At 31.0% G+C, this 21,251-nt stretch overlaps 2 protein-coding genes across 2 annotated transcripts; both read right to left on the bottom strand.

The window, feature by feature from the left end:
* Window positions 1-43: 43 nt before the first annotated feature.
* LOTGIDRAFT_142801 (hypothetical protein) lies at window positions 44-7,612 on the bottom strand (the record flags this gene model as incomplete). Its single annotated transcript, XM_009052544.1, has 13 exons — window positions 44-165; window positions 489-540; window positions 2,030-2,215; window positions 2,598-2,746; window positions 3,099-3,169; window positions 3,515-3,615; window positions 4,044-4,185; window positions 4,517-4,689; window positions 4,944-5,019; window positions 5,553-5,634; window positions 6,209-6,353; window positions 6,877-6,988; window positions 7,422-7,612. The coding sequence occupies 13 exons, from the start codon at window positions 7,610-7,612 to the stop codon at window positions 44-46; spliced, it is 1,602 nt and encodes a 533-aa protein (XP_009050792.1).
* Window positions 7,613-13,153: 5,541 nt separating this feature from the next.
* Window positions 13,154-14,419, bottom strand: LOTGIDRAFT_88101 (hypothetical protein; the record flags this gene model as incomplete). Its single annotated transcript, XM_009052528.1, has 2 exons — window positions 13,154-13,299; window positions 14,170-14,419. Coding segments are annotated over 2 exons (396 nt in total), but the record flags the coding sequence as incomplete, so codon positions are not given.
* Between the last annotated feature and the right edge of the window lie 6,832 nt (window positions 14,420-21,251).

Genomic DNA, 21,251 nt, shown 5'->3' with positions numbered 1-21,251 from the left:
GTAATATAAAATCAATCTGAACCTTGAGAATAAATTCTTCTCCTTACTTGGGATCAATTCTCTCTGTAACAGCTGTTATAGACAACACGAACGATGATAGTTGTTTCATTATTGTATTAAGATGTTGACATTCGTGTTGGAGACGAGTAATATCTTGAAGCTGGGCTGAAATATTTAATATTATATCTCTGATGATTCAACGACATCTTTTAATTCTTCATTAAACATAATATATAGGAGAAAAAAGATAGGTACACAAGAATCTTTGCCATCTGGTCTTCGGCCAAATCTCTTAGTATTCTTTCCCAGATTATTTTTACTCATTTACAGCTGGGTCGACTGGAATTATGAGTGAAGATGACGTATTCAAGATTACCATACACCAATCAGAACCCAAATCTGTAATTTGTTTAACATAACCTAGCTAATGACGTCATATAAAGAACCAATACTCTAATCTACTGTTCTATAACACCTCACTATCTTACCTTGGTAAAGTTCCTGTTCATTACCTATTCTCTGTAAACTGTCTTCCCAATGCTACAATACAAATATTGGAATAATATTAAAATAATGTAAGAGGTTATAGGATAATCATATTACCTCTTGTAGAGTCAGACTAACTTGATTTACTACAGACATCATATTATACAGGTTTAACTTACCTCTTGTAGAGTCAGACTAACTTGATTTACTACAGACATCATATTATACAGGTTTAACTAACCTCTTGTAGAGTCAGACTAACTTGATTTACTACAGACATCATATTATACAGGTTTAACTAACCTCTTGTAGAGTCAGACTAACTTGATTTACTACAGACATCATATTATACAGGTTTAACTTACCTCTTGTAGAGTCAGACTAACTTGATTTACTACAGACATCATATTATACAGGTTTAACTAACCTCTTGTAGAGTCAGACTAACTTGATTTACTACAGACATCATATTATACAGGTTTAACTTACTTCTTGTAGAGTCAGACTAACTTGATTTACTACAGACATCATATTATAGAGGTTTAACTAACCTCTTGTAGAGTCAGACTAACTTGATTTACTACAGACATCATATTATACAGGTTTAACTAACCTCTTGTAGAGTCAGACTAACTTGATTTACTACAGACATCATATTATACAGGTTTAACTTACCTCTTGTAGAGTCAGACTAACTTGATTTACTACAGACATCATATTATACAGGTTTAACTAACCTCTTGTAGAGTCAGACTAACTTGATTTACTACAGACCTCATATTATACAGGTTTAACTAACCTCTTGTAGAGTCAGACTAACTTGATTTACTACAGACATCATATTATACAGGTTTAACTAACCTCTTGTAGAGTCAGACTAACTTGATTTACTACAGACCTCATATTATACAGGTTTAACTAACCTCTTGTAGAGTCAGACTAACTTGATTTACTACAGACATCATATTATACAGGTTTAACTTACCTCTTGTAGAGTCAGACTAACTTGATTTACTACAGACATCATATTATACAGGTTTAACTTACCTCTTGTAGAGTCAGACTAACTTGATTTACTACAGACATCATATTATACAGGTTTAACTAACCTCTTGTAGAGTCAGACTAACTTGATTTACTACAGACATCATATTATACAGGTTTAACTAACCTCTTGTAGAGTCAGACTAACTTGATTTACTACAGACCTCATATTATACAGGTTTAACTAACCTCTTGTAGAGTCAGACTAACTTGATTTACTACAGACATCATATTATACAGGTTTAACTAACCTCTTGTAGAGTCAGACTAACTTGATTTACTACAGACATCATATTATACAGGTTTAAATAACCTCTTGTAGAGTCAGACTAACTTGATTTACTACAGACATCATATTATACAGGTTTAACTAACCTCTTGTAGAGTCAGACTAACTTGATTTACTACAGACATCATATTATACAGGTTTAACTAACCTCTTGTAGAGTCAGACTAACTTGATTTACTACAGACATCATATTATACAGGTTTAACTTACCTCTTGTAGAGTAGATTGTTTATTATCTATGTTACTGTAATGATTAGCTAGGTGTTTATCTATCTCTTCTATATTACATCTTATAGTTGAAACATCATCATTCCTGGTCAGACAGCGCCGTAGGGTCAAATCTCTTTGTAATTCCTGAACTCTTATCTTTAACTTCTCACATTTTACTAACAGATCCTGGGGAAAAAAGAGATGATTAAAATTATATATGAAATGCAATATGTGGAAGCTTATGTCTGCGCCTGATTGGACAAGAGACTGCAGTGTGCAATGAAGGAAGTTGCCATGACAGCAGCATAAGGCTACTCTTTCTCAATTTGCAGCTCGGCTCAACTCACAGGGCCTCAGTTTATTGACCCAGCTGAATAACTAGAAAAGGAAACAAAGAAAATCTGGTTGAAAAATGTGAAAGGTATATTTTGCCCTATTCCAGGATTAAACCTTTGACTTTCAGCATAGTGAGCAAGAATCTCTCAATACAATTTGAATTTTAAGATCTTTTATCAAATATTTCCCTTTCCTTGCCAGTTGTAAAGTTGACAATAAAACCACCACTCACCTTATGAACCGTTTCAAATTCTTTACAGTAATCAGCAAACGGTCCCTTGGCATCAATAAACTTGACCTTTAACCCGTTGTTATTTGACCTACGTGAACTACTACCAGCGGAGTTCATTTTATAAATAACAGGAGTATTTCTTCCTTCACCTGATCCATTTCTCCTATAGACAGAAAATATCTTATTATTCAAATTGTTGAATAAATACTTTATAAATTAACAAAATTTGATAATATGCTTGATCATTAATTGTAAGGGAACCTGATGTCAGTTTATCATTCTGACAAAGAGATACAGCAAGGTAAGAGAAGTTGGTATAGCAAGCATTTGGAAGACAATATTCATACAATCTTTATCATTTGAAAAACATAAGACAAGTATATCTCCTTAGTATAATACGCAGTCTTGATCTGGAACTAGTAAAGCAAACATCTAGATGCCGGTATCACCCTAATGTAAGGCGCGGTATGCCTACCTACCCAGTATTAGTAGAAGTAGTACGTTGTATAGGAAGACTGGCATTTGAAAGACTTGATAAACCCGGTCTACTAAATAGTAACGGCTCTAAATTTCTGAAATAGGAAAAAAAAATTAAAAATTCAGTAAAGCTTTTTTTCAAATTGATGACAATTGCAATGACAGATTGCCTTTTAAAATTGAATTAATTCGAGGTGAAGAAAAGGTGCAACTCAATGCAATGTCCAATGGCACTAGCTGATTTTAAATTGAGAATATAAAGTGTATTGATTGATAGTTCATACAATCACTAGATGTTTATTCTATGTCAGCCCTACGTTATTGCATCACTGACAAGGGGGAGTAACTGGGTTGAAAATTCAGGCATCCAACTGGCTCAGTCCCACTGGTTACCCTTAATTGTACATAATAACCAACAAGTTGTTATTACACCTACTGACCTGGCGAATTGACCTTTAAAATCTGTATCTATAATACTAGTTTGTAGAGGATGGAGGGGGTGGGGCTGTCTAGTGATAGCTTTAAGTCGTCCCATCATTACCTACAATCAATACGAAAAAAATTAATTCTACAATAAAAATAATTTTAAAAAAAGAAACAATCTACTTATTTAGTATTAATTGTATCATTTTGTACCCCTGTTAGACATGAAAAGGAAAATTTTAAAAAGTTCTGTAAAATCATTCATTTAGTGGATTTGTTCTCAGAACCATATGAGTGGGGACTAAATCTTCCAATTAGTTAATTGTTTTAATCATGGGGACATGAATTACAGCCCCTGACACAAGAAATCAACAAAAATTAAATCCACAGAAATATTATGTTTTACCAGTAGCTTTTGTAAAAAGAAAGTCAATGATCTTTTTCTGATCTACTTCAAATAAAAACATAACGATATCTTTAAAAATATATCTTATGTTAGACCAATATACTTGATATCAATTAATTTCAATCAATAATATGACTTACGTAAGCTAGATCAAGAAATTCAAATCTGTTAGCAGAACTGGAGAAAGCAGCAGACGTCATAAAGTGGACATGTAACGTGGGTAATAATGTCATCAATGTATGTAACTGAGCTTTTAACTGACCCTCTTTCTCTTGAAATTGTCTGAAAATATCAATTATCATCTTGAAATTTAGTCACAAACAATCACAGAATTAATTTCTACAGTAAACTTGTCTGCCATTCGATTTACGACACAGATGGGAGCTTTGTCACCTTGTTATTGATGGGACAAAATCAAATCTCAAGATGCATTGGCTTGACTGAATTACTAAATCACTGACGGCCAGGCGGACCTGTTGTAAGTATTACAGTAACACGGTCCATGATAGGGGTTTAGTTTACTTCTTAATGAAACTTTTACAGTAAGATTTCAAGTGAAAGAAAACTCTCATTTCCCTGTTTGAATATACACAGTGAATTCCATTCTACATACTTATCAACTTCCTCCAGTAAATCTGTTTTAGTTTTGTTGATTTTTTCCATCATGGCGTCGTACATGGCCGACACGGCTGCAGCCTCACGATCTCTATTTATCTTAACTTCCTCTACCAAACCTTTTAAAGATCCAATACTCTCACTTGCTGACTTCTGGAGGTCTCGAATTGTCTGAAAATATTATTAGATCAATTTCTTTGTGTAACTTACTGAGATCATGAATTAAAATCTTTAAATCCCTCTAGAAGGCAAGAAACGCCATGCAATGAGGTGTGTAATGATGAAAATTTACCAGGACATAAATTTTAACTGTCTTGTGTTGAAAGAGTCTTGCCATCATTATAAAAAATCAAAAGAGTCCTAAGTAATACCAAAGACTTCTTCCTTTCCTCCTCCCCAAATATAAAAATAAAAAAAAGTCATACCTGTACACTCTGATCAAGTTTTTTACAGCTTTGATTATACGCTGTTTCCATATCAACACAATGAGTTCGGCTTTCACTGAAAATAATAAATCAGGTCATTCAAATATTGTCAGATTCAGAAAAATAAAACAAAGATTAAAACAAATTGATATATCCAAATAAAATTCATAAAACAAAGTTACCTCCCTCTATTGATATTCATGTCATCACAAAACTTTATTTCATAAAAAAATAAAAATAAAAAAGTTTCTAATTGTATCATTGTGGAATAGTTCGGACAATTTAAATGTATATTGTTGTCTGTAAATAGCAGTTGTCTTAAACCATTTCCTCCAAGGGGCACAACTCTAGTTAAAACCACATGTTCTTGCACAGATCATACGCACTCATAACCTGACTGTAATTATCATATAAAATGATGTACAATAGTTATTCAGTTATATTAAACATGATAAACACAATGTGAACTCAATGTTTTTGTGGAGGTACAATTATCTAGTCATCAATCATTGAGAGACAGGACTTGGTCAAATTTCCTGTGTTTTTTTCTGTAAGTCAACACACATTCCTCTCTTTAATAATAATAATAATAATAATAATAATACTTACACTCTCATATCTCGGAAACATTTAATACACAACATAATCTTCTTCTCCGAGGAGAACATGATGTATGGTTCACCATGTAGAGCTGAAAACAATAAAACAGAAAATATTCTGGTTAATTATTTTTTCCTGCTAGCATCAGTACGTCTTGTACCTTGATACCATTAGGCAATTTTCTGGTTGGAAAAATTTGTGAATTGATTGGATTGTAATTTAATGAATATGGCCAATCAGAGCCCTTGATAGAAAAACTGTAAACAACTTGGCTGTAGGTGTTTATTCTGATTCTCATGAACTTATGTTTGATTCAGTAGAACCATCGACATTTGGGTATGATCAGAAATAAAGTATGTCACATTCACCAACTTATTTCAACCTGAAACAGATTTCTGATAATTTATTTGAACTCTATTCTTTCTTGAGTTATACTATGTTGCCATTTCTAAGATGATCAACAGAAGAGGTGAATTTACGATTTGATGTTATTAAAAATAAATCATGATATCGAACACAGGTATCTAGTGACTCACTTGAACACTCTTCTTTCTATAGCCAACAATGACACCATCATACATCTGCTAACTTATTTTGACTCTATTCTAGAACTATTACCATCAAATTGGGTATGAATATAAATAAAGTTAAGTTAAAGAACTTACAGCATTTTTTATGAATATCTTTAGTACGTTTTGACAGGAGAACTATATCATGAGCACTGAACATCTTGGCTTGATGTGTGACTTCACGACACACTGTACATAGAGGTTGATTACACGTATTACAAAAATACATGTGTTCTGTTTCCTACAAAATAAAACATAGAAATTTAATAGTATGTTACTAAAAAAAATATCTAAACACTAAAATATCTAAACACTAAAATATCTAAACACTAAAATATCCAAACACTAAAATATCTAAACACTAAAATATCTAAACACTAAAATATCTAAACACTAAAATATCTAAACACTAAAATATCTAAACACTAAAATATCTAAACACTAAAATATCCAAACACTAAAATATCTAAACACTAAAATATCCAAAACACTAAAATATCCAAACACTAAAATATCTAAACACTAAAATATCTAAACACTAAAATATCTAAACACTAAAATATCCAAAATCTCAACAACAAATAGCCATAGAGCTGGGGCACCATTTCTCAAAAAAATACGAATGAAATTTTGTCAGAAGTCGTAATACTTTCTTTTTTGATTGACCAATAAGATGAAGAAATCATTTCAATTGTTTGTGAAGATAGTTCCAAGATTGAGCTTCAAAGATTTGAATACAACAAGGGGTATTCCCTAAAACTTACATTATCACAGTTAGCACATTGAGCTCTCTCATCTAGTGAAGATTCTACCATGAATTTTAATAATAAATCAGCTGCTGGGAGAGAGGCTCCATCTTTTAATGTTGTCACAGCCCTACAAATAAACATTACGCAATTCAAAATCTAAATCTCACAAGCAAGGCTGGATATTTGACATACCTTAACTTGTAGAGAATTCTTTCAACATTGCATTTTTTCAATATGAAACTGTCATTGTATGATTGCGAAAAAGGAGTTTGGATTTTTTTGTCTGAGTATGGCTGACAAGATATTTTTAACAGATAGTTCAAGCTGTTTAACTTCCAGACCAGTGCTAGTGATTATTATATTAGATTGATGCTTCAAATCATGCTGCTGAAATTTCAGTCTTTAGGATGATTAATACAAAAATATTGTCATGATACAAGATGGAATGAAGCAAAAAATCTCAATTGACTTTAAAAATCTTAGGCTTTAGTTTTTTAATGATATTTTACTCCAGGTCCAAGATCAAATTACTGAACTCTTACGACAAAAATTGTACTTACCCACATAAGGGGCAGGTCATTCTACTATCAGTACATCGCCCACGAAGACATTGGGCACAAAAACTGTGAAAACAGGCAAGAATACAGGGATCATCGTATTGTTCATTACACAGGTAACATAGTAGGGGGTTGGACTTCGATAAATCTACCAACTCAAGGTTTTCTAGGGGCTGGAAAATCTCTCCAGACATTTTGATTAAGTCTGCAGCCAGGTTTGATTTTGTTAAATTTTTCCTAGTTGATGTATTGTGGATAAACTAGCACTTCTTCATTATCGTCTGAAATAGAGTTTTACATATTTTTTCTTGAAAACTAAAGATAAATTCGAAAGTTTAAGATATAGACTACATGGACCTGTTGGAAATCAGGGATCACAGAATCGGCAATTAAAGGGGGAGGCTTAGGACAATTCTTTCCCTACAGGTATTGGACTTTTACGTTAAATGATAAAAAGTTTGTACTGAGATAAAACAAGGAAAGACAGTTAACGGAGAAAAATAGAGAAACATAGCAAATAAATGTCAAATCTCGAAAGATGAAAGTTAAAAACAAAACAAAAACTGCAAAACTGCCAAACTTCAACAAATGAATGATGAGTCATACAGCCGAGAAAAACACCTCGATTCGCATTTTATTTCAATCCATTCATTTCGTGAGGTAGCTCAACCATTTTGGAATTAGTTTAAAACACTCACTCGATCAGAAGACAATTTATATTCAACTTTATTCGCAAAACTTTCTAAACTTTTATTAACCTGCGGAGGCAGCCATCTTTGAATCAAGGGATTATTCGTGCGATTCATTGATCGAGTCTACTGGCACGGCATATTTATTGTAAGACAATCGAGACTACATCAGATGCGTTCGAGTTGCGAACTAGTTAATGCAAGAGATCCGTTGTATGGAGATCCGTTGAGGAGAATTTACCTTTTTTTAAATACTGAATTAAACTGCATAAATGAATAATGAATCATTTAATAAGTAACATAAAAGCATTCAGATATGACATCAGATAATAATTTGAAAAGTACTAACCATGGTATTAGACTGTCGATAACGTCCAATTTTGAAATCAGAGTTTTACATCCCAGTGCTTTAAATCAGCAAATGAAGTCAGCCGACACTATCAAATTGCCAAGATCATGCATTTTCTTTTTGGGATATAATGTTTAAAGGCTCTGAACATTATAAATGATCATAACATGCACAGCCTGTGGGGCTCTGGTTTATTGTCCCATCCAAACAACTCAACACTTTTGTAAATTTAGCCTTTCCAACCCTCATTGATAATATGGGGCTTGAGAAGCTATCTTGAGAAGTTATCTTGAGAGCTATCTTGAGAAGCTATCTTGAGAAGCTATCTTGAGAAACTATCTTGCGAAGCTATCTTGAGGAGCTATCTTGAGGAGCTATCTTGAGAAGTTATCTTGAGAAGCTATCTTGAGAAGCTATCTTGAGAACCATCTTGAGAAGCTATCTTGAGAAGCTATCTTGAGAAGTTATCTTGAGAAGCTATCTTGAGAAGCTATCTTGAGAAGCTATTTTGAGAAGCTATCTTGAGAAGCTATCTTGAGAAGTTATCTTGAGAAGCTATCTTGAGAAGCTATCTTGAGAAACTATCATGCGAAGCTATCTTGAGAAACTATCTTGAGAAGTTATCTTGAGAAGTTATCTTGAGAAGCTATCTTGAGAAGCTATCTTGAGAAACTATCTTGAGGAGGTATCTTGAGAAGTTATCTTGAGAAGCTATCTCGAGTTGATCTAGGAACGAGGAACCCCTACTGTTGAAATCAACAGAAATATGAATACAACTGAAGTGGAATATTTAGTTTGTTTATTTAGTATACTGGTATATAATAAAAATAATAATAATAATTCTAAGATCTAGGTCATAAAGAGTAGTGTATATTGAATTGTATAATAATATCAGAGGGATATCTTTGTCTAATTTATTCCCTTTGCAAGTCATTAAAACTTAGTTGACTTCTCCAGTCTTTATTTTGAAAGAGACCAGACCCTAGGGCCACAAAACATTTCTCATTTCTCAGTTAAGTTTTTACACAAATTCATAATGACCCTCACCACTACCAAAGATAAAATTTGAAGATTAATGTAATATTACCAGAAACATTGTACATTGTGAAATGAGTTGATATATTTTTTCTTTGATCAGTTACACACCTGTAATATGTGTTTAAAATGTAAGTAAAGTCTCAGGTAAGTATGAAAAAGGTTTGTGGCCTCATGACCTGGATGTCCACAAATTCTTTGTCAATTAACAAATATTTAGATGACTTTATCACTTAATGATAATAAATGGAATTCAATGATTTTAGTTAAATATTCAGATTTCAGAAATATTTTTCACATTTCTTAAAAAATATCTTTTGTGGTACTTTTTACTTTTAATAATATCTTAAAAAATTCATCAATTTTTTTGTGGCATATTGTAAAAACGGGACACGATATTTTGGTTAATAATACATTATATTGGTCTAGAATTTATGGCACCATTCTAGTGCTCTAGTAGTATGGTAAATTCAGAAAAATAAAAACTAGGAAAATTTAAAATGACTAGTTGAAAATACAGAAAATATTCTAAAAAGAAATATATTCTAATACTGATCTCTCTTAATATCTTCAGGAGATATTGACTCTGTGTCATTACCAGTCATGTCTGAATAAACTTTCTAAATGCCTGTCTAGGAAGTGATAAAGTTTCTTGAATTGTATTTCTAATAGCAGATTTGAAATGCATAGCTAAGATATAAAAGCATTTGTTTCTTTACCAAATTTTCAAATATCTCCGTAATATTTTGGCTTTTGAGACATTTTCAACTGATTTTTAGTGTTCACAATAAATTCATTTGTCAAGTTTGTATAAGAATAAAGAAAATTGTATGAAAAATAAAAGAAAATGTAAATATATGAATAACAATAATATCTCTATGAAGCACTTGGTGAAAAAACAAACAAAATTACAAGAAACAAAACAATCTGGGCAACTATCTGTTTCACATGGTCTAAAAATAATCAGTTTTATATTACAATAAACAAAATAATTGGTCAACAAAACTAAATTTTTATCAATCTGATGAATTTTAGTTAATTTGACTCAAAAACTAAAAAAAAAGGCACACAATTTTATTTTTGTTGTAAATATTTCAGACTGTAATTATAATTAAAACACCTAAAATTTATTTTTTATCAAAAGTGTAGAATTTCTAATGTAAATTATAAAAATCAAATCAAAATTTTTATAGAATCTGTAGCTTGCTTTGAATAATTTACATAAAGATATAACAGAACAATAATAAACAGAAAATAGAAAATAACAACATAAAATAATACAGATTGGTCCAGTTTACCCTGTAACATTTTAAAAACAACATTAATATGTTCCCCTTTAACCTTACATCAACAAAATATACTACACACATTGACTAATATATAAAAATACCTAACATTGTATACTAGTTAATGACAATGTAATTTGTTGAAACAAATCCAGTGATCTATCAGGTTCTCATAGATTCTCTGAGTTGATAAAAGTCACTTAAAGGGACAGATGCCATTTTTTTGACCAATCATACTTTAGCCTCAGAAACAGGAATTTTTTAGCTAAGCTAATCAATAATAGTGTTCACAGCTCACCATCGAAATTTGACCCTTCAAATCCATGTGTGTCCAGAATTATCTGTGTTTGAATGTTAAACTGACGACTCCTCTATTTAAGATACTCTGTGAAATATAGAACAGGCATAAATAGAAATAAACAGTAAAATTCCTAGTTTGAGATATTTTTAAAGGAATTATGTGATTTTCGTACATTTCTAGTACTTCTGAAGACTAAATTCAAGACTAAAATCAACCCTCCAAAATGGGGCACCTGTCCCTTTAAAATATACAGTTGTTCCTAGATACCACCATGTAAACAAATATTCTGAATTCACTTTCCCTGAACTGATACAAGATTATACATGTGGTTAAGGAATGATACTAATTAAGACTAATTAACTATAGTACTGTAATAATAATAATAATAATAATAATTATAAAAATAAAACATGCATACTACCCTGTAGAAGTTTACTCGAATTCAAACTTTTCAAGTTTATTCTCGTCAAAAAATATCTCTGAACATAATATAATACAGGTAAGCTTACACTACAAAAAGGAAATTGTCTAATTTTCTATTTTACCAGTTGATAGAATTCAATTTTAGATGTCTGTATCAATTTTTAGGGACAAACTTGAAAGAAAACTAATTTAAAAGTCTAGACAGAACCAAAACTTCTCTTATCCCCAAGTTGTAATCAATCGTAGATGAATCATAAGTCATATATTTATTCTGAAAGTTGTTCGGAGCAGCTAAAGTAGAGTTCTATCAGCTGGTCAGCCAGAAAATAAATTCCAGAGGATAACATCCCTTGACGTTTACAAAATACACAACAACATAAAGACTAGCTTGTAAAAACTAGTACACACAAAGTTTTGGCATGGAACTACAAATAACATTGCATATATTCTTAATCTTGTATAAATTATAAATATTTAAAGAACTGTTTATTCTTAATTCTGAATGAGAAAAAATGTTTATCTTCATAATTTTGGCTACAATTACAAATATTAAAAACACAAGATATATAGATATACTACTTCTAGTTTTATTACATTATTTCGTTTATTACGTTATTACGTTTCGAAAAACATACAGGTACATGTAATAAAACTAGAAGTAGTATATCTATATCTTGTGTTCTTAATATTTACCTGCCTATTTCTATCTGTCTTACAAAGATTATATTACAAATATGTTTGTAGAAATTGCATATTTTTACATCATTTTCTTCATAAACCTTTGGCAATATTTGTAAATTATATTTTTGGCATAGTTTGGTATGGCACAATACTTTGGTAAATAGAGGTTTGGCTTGGAACAAATAATCTTCCATTATGAATTTTGGCATCTGATGAAAATTTAGAATATTAGCATGTCATTACCAGGGCTGTTGGTTTGACAGTATTTACCAGTCATGTCTTACTAGAACTCTAGAACATTGATGTGACTGTATTTACCAGACATGTTTGACTAGAAACAGTAAATATCTAAATTTTTGGCAATTAAATATCAAACCATCAACCTTGGTCCTGATCAAATCATTACATCATAAAGATCAAACCATCAACCTTGGTCCTGATCAAATCATTACATCATAAAGATCAAACCATCAACCTTGGTCCTGATCAAATCATTACATCATAAAGATCAAACCATCAACCTTGGTCCTGATCAAATCATTACATCATAAAGATCAAACCATCAACCTTGGTCCTGATCAAATCATTACATCATAAAGATCAAACCATCAACCTTGGTCCTGATCAAATCATTACATCATAAAGATCAAACCATCAACCTTGGTCCTGATCAAATCATTACATCATAAAGATCAAACCATCAACCTTGGTCCTGATCAAATCATTACATCATAAAGTTGGTCCTGATCAAATCATTACATCATAAAGTTGGTCCTGATCAAATCATTACATCATAAAGTTGGTCCTGATCAAATCATTACATCATAAAGATCAAACTAAAACAAATCATCTTCAGTACCTTTAATAGAGTCATGTTTTTTCAAATGACGATCAAGATTCGTCTGTTGACCGAAATATCGGTCACACAGTGGACACTTAAAGGGACGTTCTTTGTTATGGATGTTTCGAATGTGGCGCTGCAAATTGGACGAAATTGAAAAGGACCTTTCACAATATTTACAGTTATAAGGCTGCTCGCCAGTATGTGTTCGCAAATGACGTGTCAAATTTGCAGAACGTGGAAAATGTTTTCCGCAATATTTACAGCAGTAACGATCTTTCATTTTATTCATATGTTTAAACTGATGATACGAATCAGATAATTTATTCGAATCTGGCGACATGAGGAAATTTTTACGTTCTGGCGGAACGGGAAGGCGTGGCACAAATTTGTTATTGCTTTTTAAAAGACGGAATTCATTATGGTTTAAGGACACCATGTGGTCTAATACTGGTCTGATTATAGGGTAGTTACCTCCCTTGCTGTGTTTCACTGTCTCGTAAATATGAGAAATTCTCGGTCGTTCTTCAACGTGAGATTTTGACAAATCCAGAGGATGATCTTTGACCTCAGATTTTAAAATTATCGTGTACATTTCTAAAAAATCAGCGTACAAATTCTGGATTTCTAATTGGCTACATTTTAAATCTAATGATTTTAAGGCAGGCAAGATTTCAGTCGCAAGAAAATAATAAAAATCTGAATCCATATTTTTGACGTCACCTGGAGAGTAGAGTTCTAAATCTGTCACAGATTTGGGATCAATGTCAAGGTCGCTATCACTCTCAAGGTCGGAATCGTCATCGAAAATTTGTTTTTCATCAGACGACAAACTTTCGCTTATCATTTCAAGACAGTCGAGAGAGATGTTGGGATCGTTGACCAAAGTCTGCAACGACATAACAACGTCAGGCAGAAATGTGTTGATCTTAGAATACGAGAGATCAGGAACTGAATACTGATTTAAGTTCATCCAATTCCATGGAAAAGGGGCACTTGATTTGTTAAGGCAAGAAACAGCAGTATCTATACCAGGGCTTAACTCCATTTTGTTTTTAAAAGAACTATCGCAGAAACGTTTGTGTTTACTCAACGAAGCGATAGTCGTGAACGATTGGTTACAATTATTACATTTTGTTTGTTGACGACAATCGGCATGCATGCGTTTATGACGACATAAATTGGAGAATTGGGTGTAGGATTTCAGACAAACTTCACAAATAAACGGCTTAACGCTGCTATGAATGTGTTGATGTTGTTTCAATCCACTTGATGTTGCGAACGTCTTCCCGCAGTCCACACAAGCATGTGACCTGGCTCCATTGTGCTGCGACCTTATATGGCGTTGTAAATTACTAGGATCTGTAAATATCTTGTCACAATTTTCACATGGGAAATGTCGAGTATCCGGGAAATTCTGAAATGAACAAAAAACATGAAGCATAAGCATACGCAGTATTTTGATAACTATTCATTTCGCATTTAATTTTACTTGGATTATTTTTAATTCACTTTGAGATAAATATATATGAGGTATGCCCCAGGGGCCCTTCACTACAAATATACAAAAGATACATTTTCAATACCTCTATCTATTGGTGAACAGGGTTCAAATGTAAGCAGAATTACTATGTTGATAGTTACTATCAATTTGTAAGATTTAAGAAATACTGGGGGCAGGTTTGTAGAAACTAACCAACTACCAACTATTCAACTGACCTTATCACTCAATGAAAACTGATTATAAGATTTACTACAATAATCTTCATCCATTTCACTAAAAATAAACATAATACATTAATATTTCATTCTTATTTATTATTACTTTACCAACAAAATTCTTTAACATAATTAACAGTTTAAAAACCCTATTTTACTTGTCAGTAAACTGCAGTCCCAAGCAGCCCTGTCCTTAGGATGGGGTCCATGGGCCTGGGCCCCAGCAAGTGAGAATTAAGTCCCAGAAAAACCTTCTTCAGTTTAGCAGAGATTGATTGATTTACAGTGTCTTTGTACAAAATGAAAAAGATTCCTTTTTGGCACCTCAAAATTGTCAGAAATGAGTTCTCTGGGCTTTAATTCTTCAAATTTTCTGAGTACAAAATCTGAGCCCCAGCACCAATTCATTCCTGGCAACAGGGCTGGTCCAAAGGTTCACTCAATCACTCAAACTCAATCTCAATCAGTCATTTCCTCAAACATCTTACTCACTGAACTTCTGGGTTTCCCTGTAGAAAGAAAGACAGGTGGTTTATAGATGGAGATTAGGGTGATTGAAGAGTAACAAGTTACTATTCAATATAAGGCACTGGTACAGGAGTTAACTTTTATATATTGATAAAAACATTTGATAATTCTGGTATATTTTGAGTACAGGATAATAATTAAATTTCACTTACTTTCTGTCTGTTTTATCATTACTGTCTTGATCCATATTTTACTTCCGGTCTTTTCATATCACACTCCTGTAACAGAAACATCAATTTTACTATTTTACTACTTTACTATTTTACTACTTTACTATTTTACTACTTTACTATTTTACTACTTTACTACTTTACTATTTTACTATTTTACTACTTTACTACTTTACTATTTTACTATTTTACTATTTTACTACTTTACTATTTTACTACTTTACTACTTTACTATTTTACTACTTTACTTTCGTTTGATAAACATCAGAAAAAAACTGCTTGTATTTATCTTAATTACAATCCATAGGTCAAAATCTTCATCACAAGAGAAAAATGTAAAATCAACCTAGAGAATAATGCTCAATCAGTAATGTATTTTTATAATCTAGATATGTTTAGCTACTTTAAGAATAACAATTGTTATTGATATAAACCTTACACACACATACAACAATATTTTAAGGTAAGGAAACAAACCAAAGCTTATGCTAATCCGGCACCTAATACAGGTAACGTTCTCAAGTGATGATCAATCAACTTTATCTACTATTTCCAGATTTTCTGTTTTTTATGACAAATTTTGTAAGGAATGATTCAAGACGTCAAAAATTATAACATAACTGTATATCACATTACATTACATTACATCCGAATTTCTAAAGCTCAAAAATACTGAGGTTTCTAGTGCGCTGTCAAAGTTTTGAGAATAATCTTTATCCATAATAATCATTAAAGAAATAAGATTTCTCTTAAAGAATTCCACAGTTCTAGATAGTTTAAATTTAATTGACAGTGAGTAGGTTTCCTAAACTTTTTGTAGGTCTATTTGGGATGAACTTTTTAGTCTGAGTGTCTTCTTCCACTAAAACAAAGTGTGTTTTATATTGTAACTATTGTAAATTTGATATAGGCTTCAATTCACAAAACTTTTAGAAAACCTTTTTACAATCCCTTTAAGAATTCAAAGACATATATTAAATAATAAAATAACATAGAAACTAACTATAAGTCAACTTGTTGATGCAAACTGTCTCTAAAACCAAAATCTAGACCAAGTCATAAAAATGGAGTCTGATTTTCCAGCAAAAAAACTATTTCTAGCTATTGAAGTAATATTAAAAGAAAGTGAAGGTGATATTTTAACTAGAGTAATATTAAAAGAAAGTGAAGGTGATATTGTAGCTAGAGTAATATTAAAAGAAAGTGAAGGTGATATTATAGCTAGAGTAATATTGAAAGAAAGTGAAGGTGATATTGTAACTAGAGTAATATTAAAAGAAAGTGAAGGTGATATTGTAACTAGAGTAATATTAAAAGAAAGTGAAGGTGATATTGTAACTAGAGTAATATTAAAAGAAAGTGAAGGTGATATTGTAAATAGAGTAATATTGAAAGAAAGTGAAGGTGATATTGTAACTAGAGTAATATTAAAAGAAAGTGAAGGTGATATTGTAACTAGAGTAATATTAAAAGAAAGTGAAGGTGATATTATTACTAGAGTAATATTAAAAGAAAGTGAAGGTGATATTGTAGGTAGAGTAATATTGAAAGAAAGTGAAGGTGATATTGTAACTAGAGTAATATTAAAAGAAAGTGAAGGTGATATTGTAACTAGAGTAATATTAAAAGAAAGTGAAGGTGATATTGTAACTAGAGTAATATTAAAAGAAAGTGAAGGTGATATTGTAGCTAGAGTAACATTAAAATAAAGTGAAAGTGATATTGTAGCTAGAGTAATATTAAAAGAAAGTGAAGGTGATATTGTAGCTAGAGTAATATTAAAAGAAAGTGAAGGTGATATTGTAGCTAGAGTAATATTAAAAGAAAGTGAAGGTGATATTGTAGCTAGAGTAATATTGAAAGAAAGTGAAGGTGATATTGTAACTAGAGTAATATTAAAAGAAAGTGAAGGTGATATTGTAACTAGAGTAATATTAAAAGAAAGTGAAGGTGATATTGTAGCTAGAGTAATATTAAAAGAAAGTGAAGGTGATATTGTAACTAGAGTAATATTAAAAGAAAGTGAAGGTGATATTGTAACTAGAGTAATATTGAAAGAAAGTGAAGGTGATATTGTAACTAGAGTAATATTAAAAGAAAGTGAAGGTGATATTGTAACTAGAGTAATATTAAAAGAAAGTGAAGGTGATATTGTAACTAGAGTAATATTAAAAGAAAGTGAAGGTGATATTGTAGCTAGAGTAATATTAAAAGAAAGTGAAGGTGATATTGTAGGTAGAGTAATATTAAAAGAAAGTGAAGGTGATATTGTAGCTAGAGTAATATTAAAAGAAAGTGAAGGTGATATTGTAACTAGAGTAATATTAAAAGAAAGTGAAGGTGATATTATAGCTAGAGTAATATTAAAAGAAAGTGAAGGTGATATTGTAGGTAGAGTAATATTAAAAGAAAGTGAAGGTGATATTATAGCTAGAGTAATATTAAAAGAAAGTGAAGGTGATATTGTAGCTAGAGTAATATTAAAAGAAAGTGAAGGTGATATTGTAACTAGAGTAATATTAAAAGAAAGTGAAGGTGATATTGTAACTAGAGTAATATTAAAAGAAAGTGAAGGTGATATTATAGCTAGAGTAATATTAAAAGAAAGTGAAGGTGATATTGTAACTAGAGTAATATTGAAAGAAAGTGAAGGTGATATTGTAACTAGAGTAATATTAAAAGAAAGTGAAGGTGATATTGTAGCTAGAGTAATATTAAAAGAAAGTGAAGGTGATATTGTAGCTAGAGTAATATTAAAAGAAAGTGAAGGTGATATTGTAACTAGAGTAATATTAAAAGAAAGTGAAGGTGATATTGTAACTAGAGTAATATTGAAAGAAAGTGAAGGTGATATTGTAACTAGAGTAATATTAAAAGAAAGTGAAGGTGATATTGTAACTAGAGTAATATTAAAAGAAAGTGAAGGTGATATTGTAGCCAGAGTAATATTAAAAGAAAGTGAAGGTGATATTGTAGCTAGAGTAATATTAAAAGAAAGTGAAGGTGATATTGTAGCTAGAGTAATATTAAAAGAAAGTGAAGGTGATATTGTAACTAGAGTAATATTAAAAGAAAGTGAAGGTGATATTGTAACTAGAGTAATATTAAAAGAAAGTGAAGGTGATATTGTAACTAGAGTAATATTAAAAGAAAGTGAAGGTGATATTGTAACTAGAGTAATATTAAAAGAAAGTGAAGGTGATATTGTAACTAGAGTAATATTAAAAGAAAGTGAAGGTGATATTGTAACTAGAGTAATATTAAAAGAAAGTGAAGGTGATATTATTACTAGAGTAATATTAAAAGAAAGTGAAGTTGATATTGTAGCTAGAGTAATATTAAAAGAAAGTGAAGGTGATATTGTAACTAGAGTAATATTAAAAGAAAGTGAAGGTGATATTGTAACTAGAGTAATATTGAAAGAAAACGAGACAATAAGCTCAATAACTATGTTCAGGTGTCAGAATAAATCAACGCTGAAAATCAATAATTCCCTTTCTTAATTACACATTAATCACAGTTCCCAGTCTTAACTTCAATATCAGGTGTCCACAGCTTAGTTTATTTACTGACAAAATAAGTTAGAATTGTAGCATATTTCAGATTTGTTATTATTAAAATTATAACTATGAGTAATAATATATTTCATAAGTTGCAGGTGGAAATCTTTGAATTTGGAAATTAAGAATTGAGGGGTTTTAGTCATTTTTATTAAAATTACGCCGATTTATTTTTTTTAAGTTGCAGTTGAAAATCTTTGGATTAAAAAATGCAGAACAGTAGGATTTCACAAATTTTTAATAATTAGAACTTCATCCTCCATCTTCAAATGCTAATATTTATATCTATAGAAAGTAGAGGTGTTCTAATGACTTGGAAAAATACCAGTTGGTCTCACATGTCATAACTAGTTAAATTAGACGAAAATTACCAGCAGAATTCCAATGAGTGACCGATCAAGAAAGGTCAAAAAGTCTTTTTTTGTTTATCCAGACTGTACATACATGGACATTTATGATTGGTTAAAACTTTTAATTATATACAATGAGAACATCATGATATGATTATGAATACATGATAATTCATTAGAAACAACAATTAATCAAAAAGTTTCCTAAATTTGACACAAATAATATGGAAAACCATCTTTTAAGTTTTATATTAAATGTCACTATCATAAAGCTAAGAGTCTTTGCGATAGTAAAATTGCAATAACCAGAGATGTCTAATTGAAAATCGGAAGAATGCAAATTAATCCATGCCATAAGTGTCCCTGAAACACATAAAACCTTAAAAAATATCTGAGATAACTTAATCACAACTTCAAATCTTGGTTCATATAAAATAACCAAATATAAATTACTCAGTAGGCCTCAGCTATAATATCTTATTTACAGTAGAATATTTCACAGTCTACATACAGACATGTTTTATACATTACAGTTTTTAAATTAGGTTAAAATTCCATCACAAACTCAGTGTCAATTTTCACTCCTTCATTTTAAACATCCTGTCTTGTAGTCCAAAACTCTTAAACTTATTGATGAATGTCAGTTAGCTACAGTCACAAAAACTAATAACGCGTTTACTAACTCAGTGACATTTATTTTGATTTCTTATAGTTATTGACGAATGTCTGTTAGCTACAGCCATAAATACTACTCATGTTTTCACCATTCGTTTTCAATTAAGAAACCTGTTTTGTGCTTGGAAACTCAGTGACTTAACTGTGACCATTATTGTTAACAGATGTCAGCTATGTATAGTCAGAAAAATTACTAGAAACAAACTTGGTGACTTTATGTATTATTTTACTGGACCCTGGTATTGGTCATGCACCTCACGGAGATAACACTGTCTATTTACTTCAACTATTTCCTCTAGATTCAATAACCCACACTGACCACCTCACCACGTCTCTTCCCACCATTACTGTACGGAAGTTTCGGACTAACTGTTAAGTTGACTTCCATTCATTGGTAATTAGATACAGTCATTAATTACCAGCCTGTCCTAATTACCTTAATTAGTCTAACGACTTGAATAAATTATCCAGTACAAGTGGTTTGGTTGTCGTTAAGTAGAATCAAATATCACAGGAATATTTTATATTTCAGTTTGACTTCATATTTATCAATGATAAAACATTGTAAAAATTTACAAAAGAAATGAATGGAGTTTTACTTCATTTTTCTTTACTTAAACATTATTACTAGGATAACAACTTGGGTTCACAATGATCCTAGTGTCTTCCAGCTGGTCTTTTGGCCAGTTCTATTAGCATTTGTACTGGGCACCAATGATCAGAAATTTTAAGGATTATATAATGATTATAATTTTAGTTCCAAGGAATGTCTGTCTACAAGTTGGTCCTTGATAAAACCTCTTGGCATTGATCTTTCCCAGATTATTTGTACCCATTTACAGCTGGATTGACTTGAATAATGAGATAAGTTGACTTATTCAAGAAGCTCTAAGCACTTTAAGTCACTGAGCTGTAACTCTTTCAATGTAAGAAATCTTAAATTTTGGTCAAGATAAAGTCAAAAGTGTTTTTGTAGTAAAAAAGACAAATTTTTCTCCTGTACAATTATTTTTGAAATATTATTTCTTTAATATTTTAATTGAATGGTGTTTTAGTTTGTTATTCTGATAAAATACAAATTTTTTACAAGTTGAAATTTCTCGATTCCCAGCAAAATAATTTTGAAGTAATTACAGGTTGAATATAGTCTAGGCCAGGTTACTTCACACATGTATAGACTTTTGTTTCAAATATTGTCAACATACATCTAATATTCTAATTACAGT

Source organism: Lottia gigantea (assembly GCF_000327385.1).
Source record: "Lottia gigantea unplaced genomic scaffold LOTGIsca_186, whole genome shotgun sequence".
NCBI classification, from domain to species: Eukaryota; Metazoa; Mollusca; class Gastropoda; family Lottiidae; genus Lottia; species Lottia gigantea.
The sequence above is the reverse complement of the archived record's forward strand: the minus strand, read 5'-3'. Positions and strand labels throughout refer to the sequence as shown.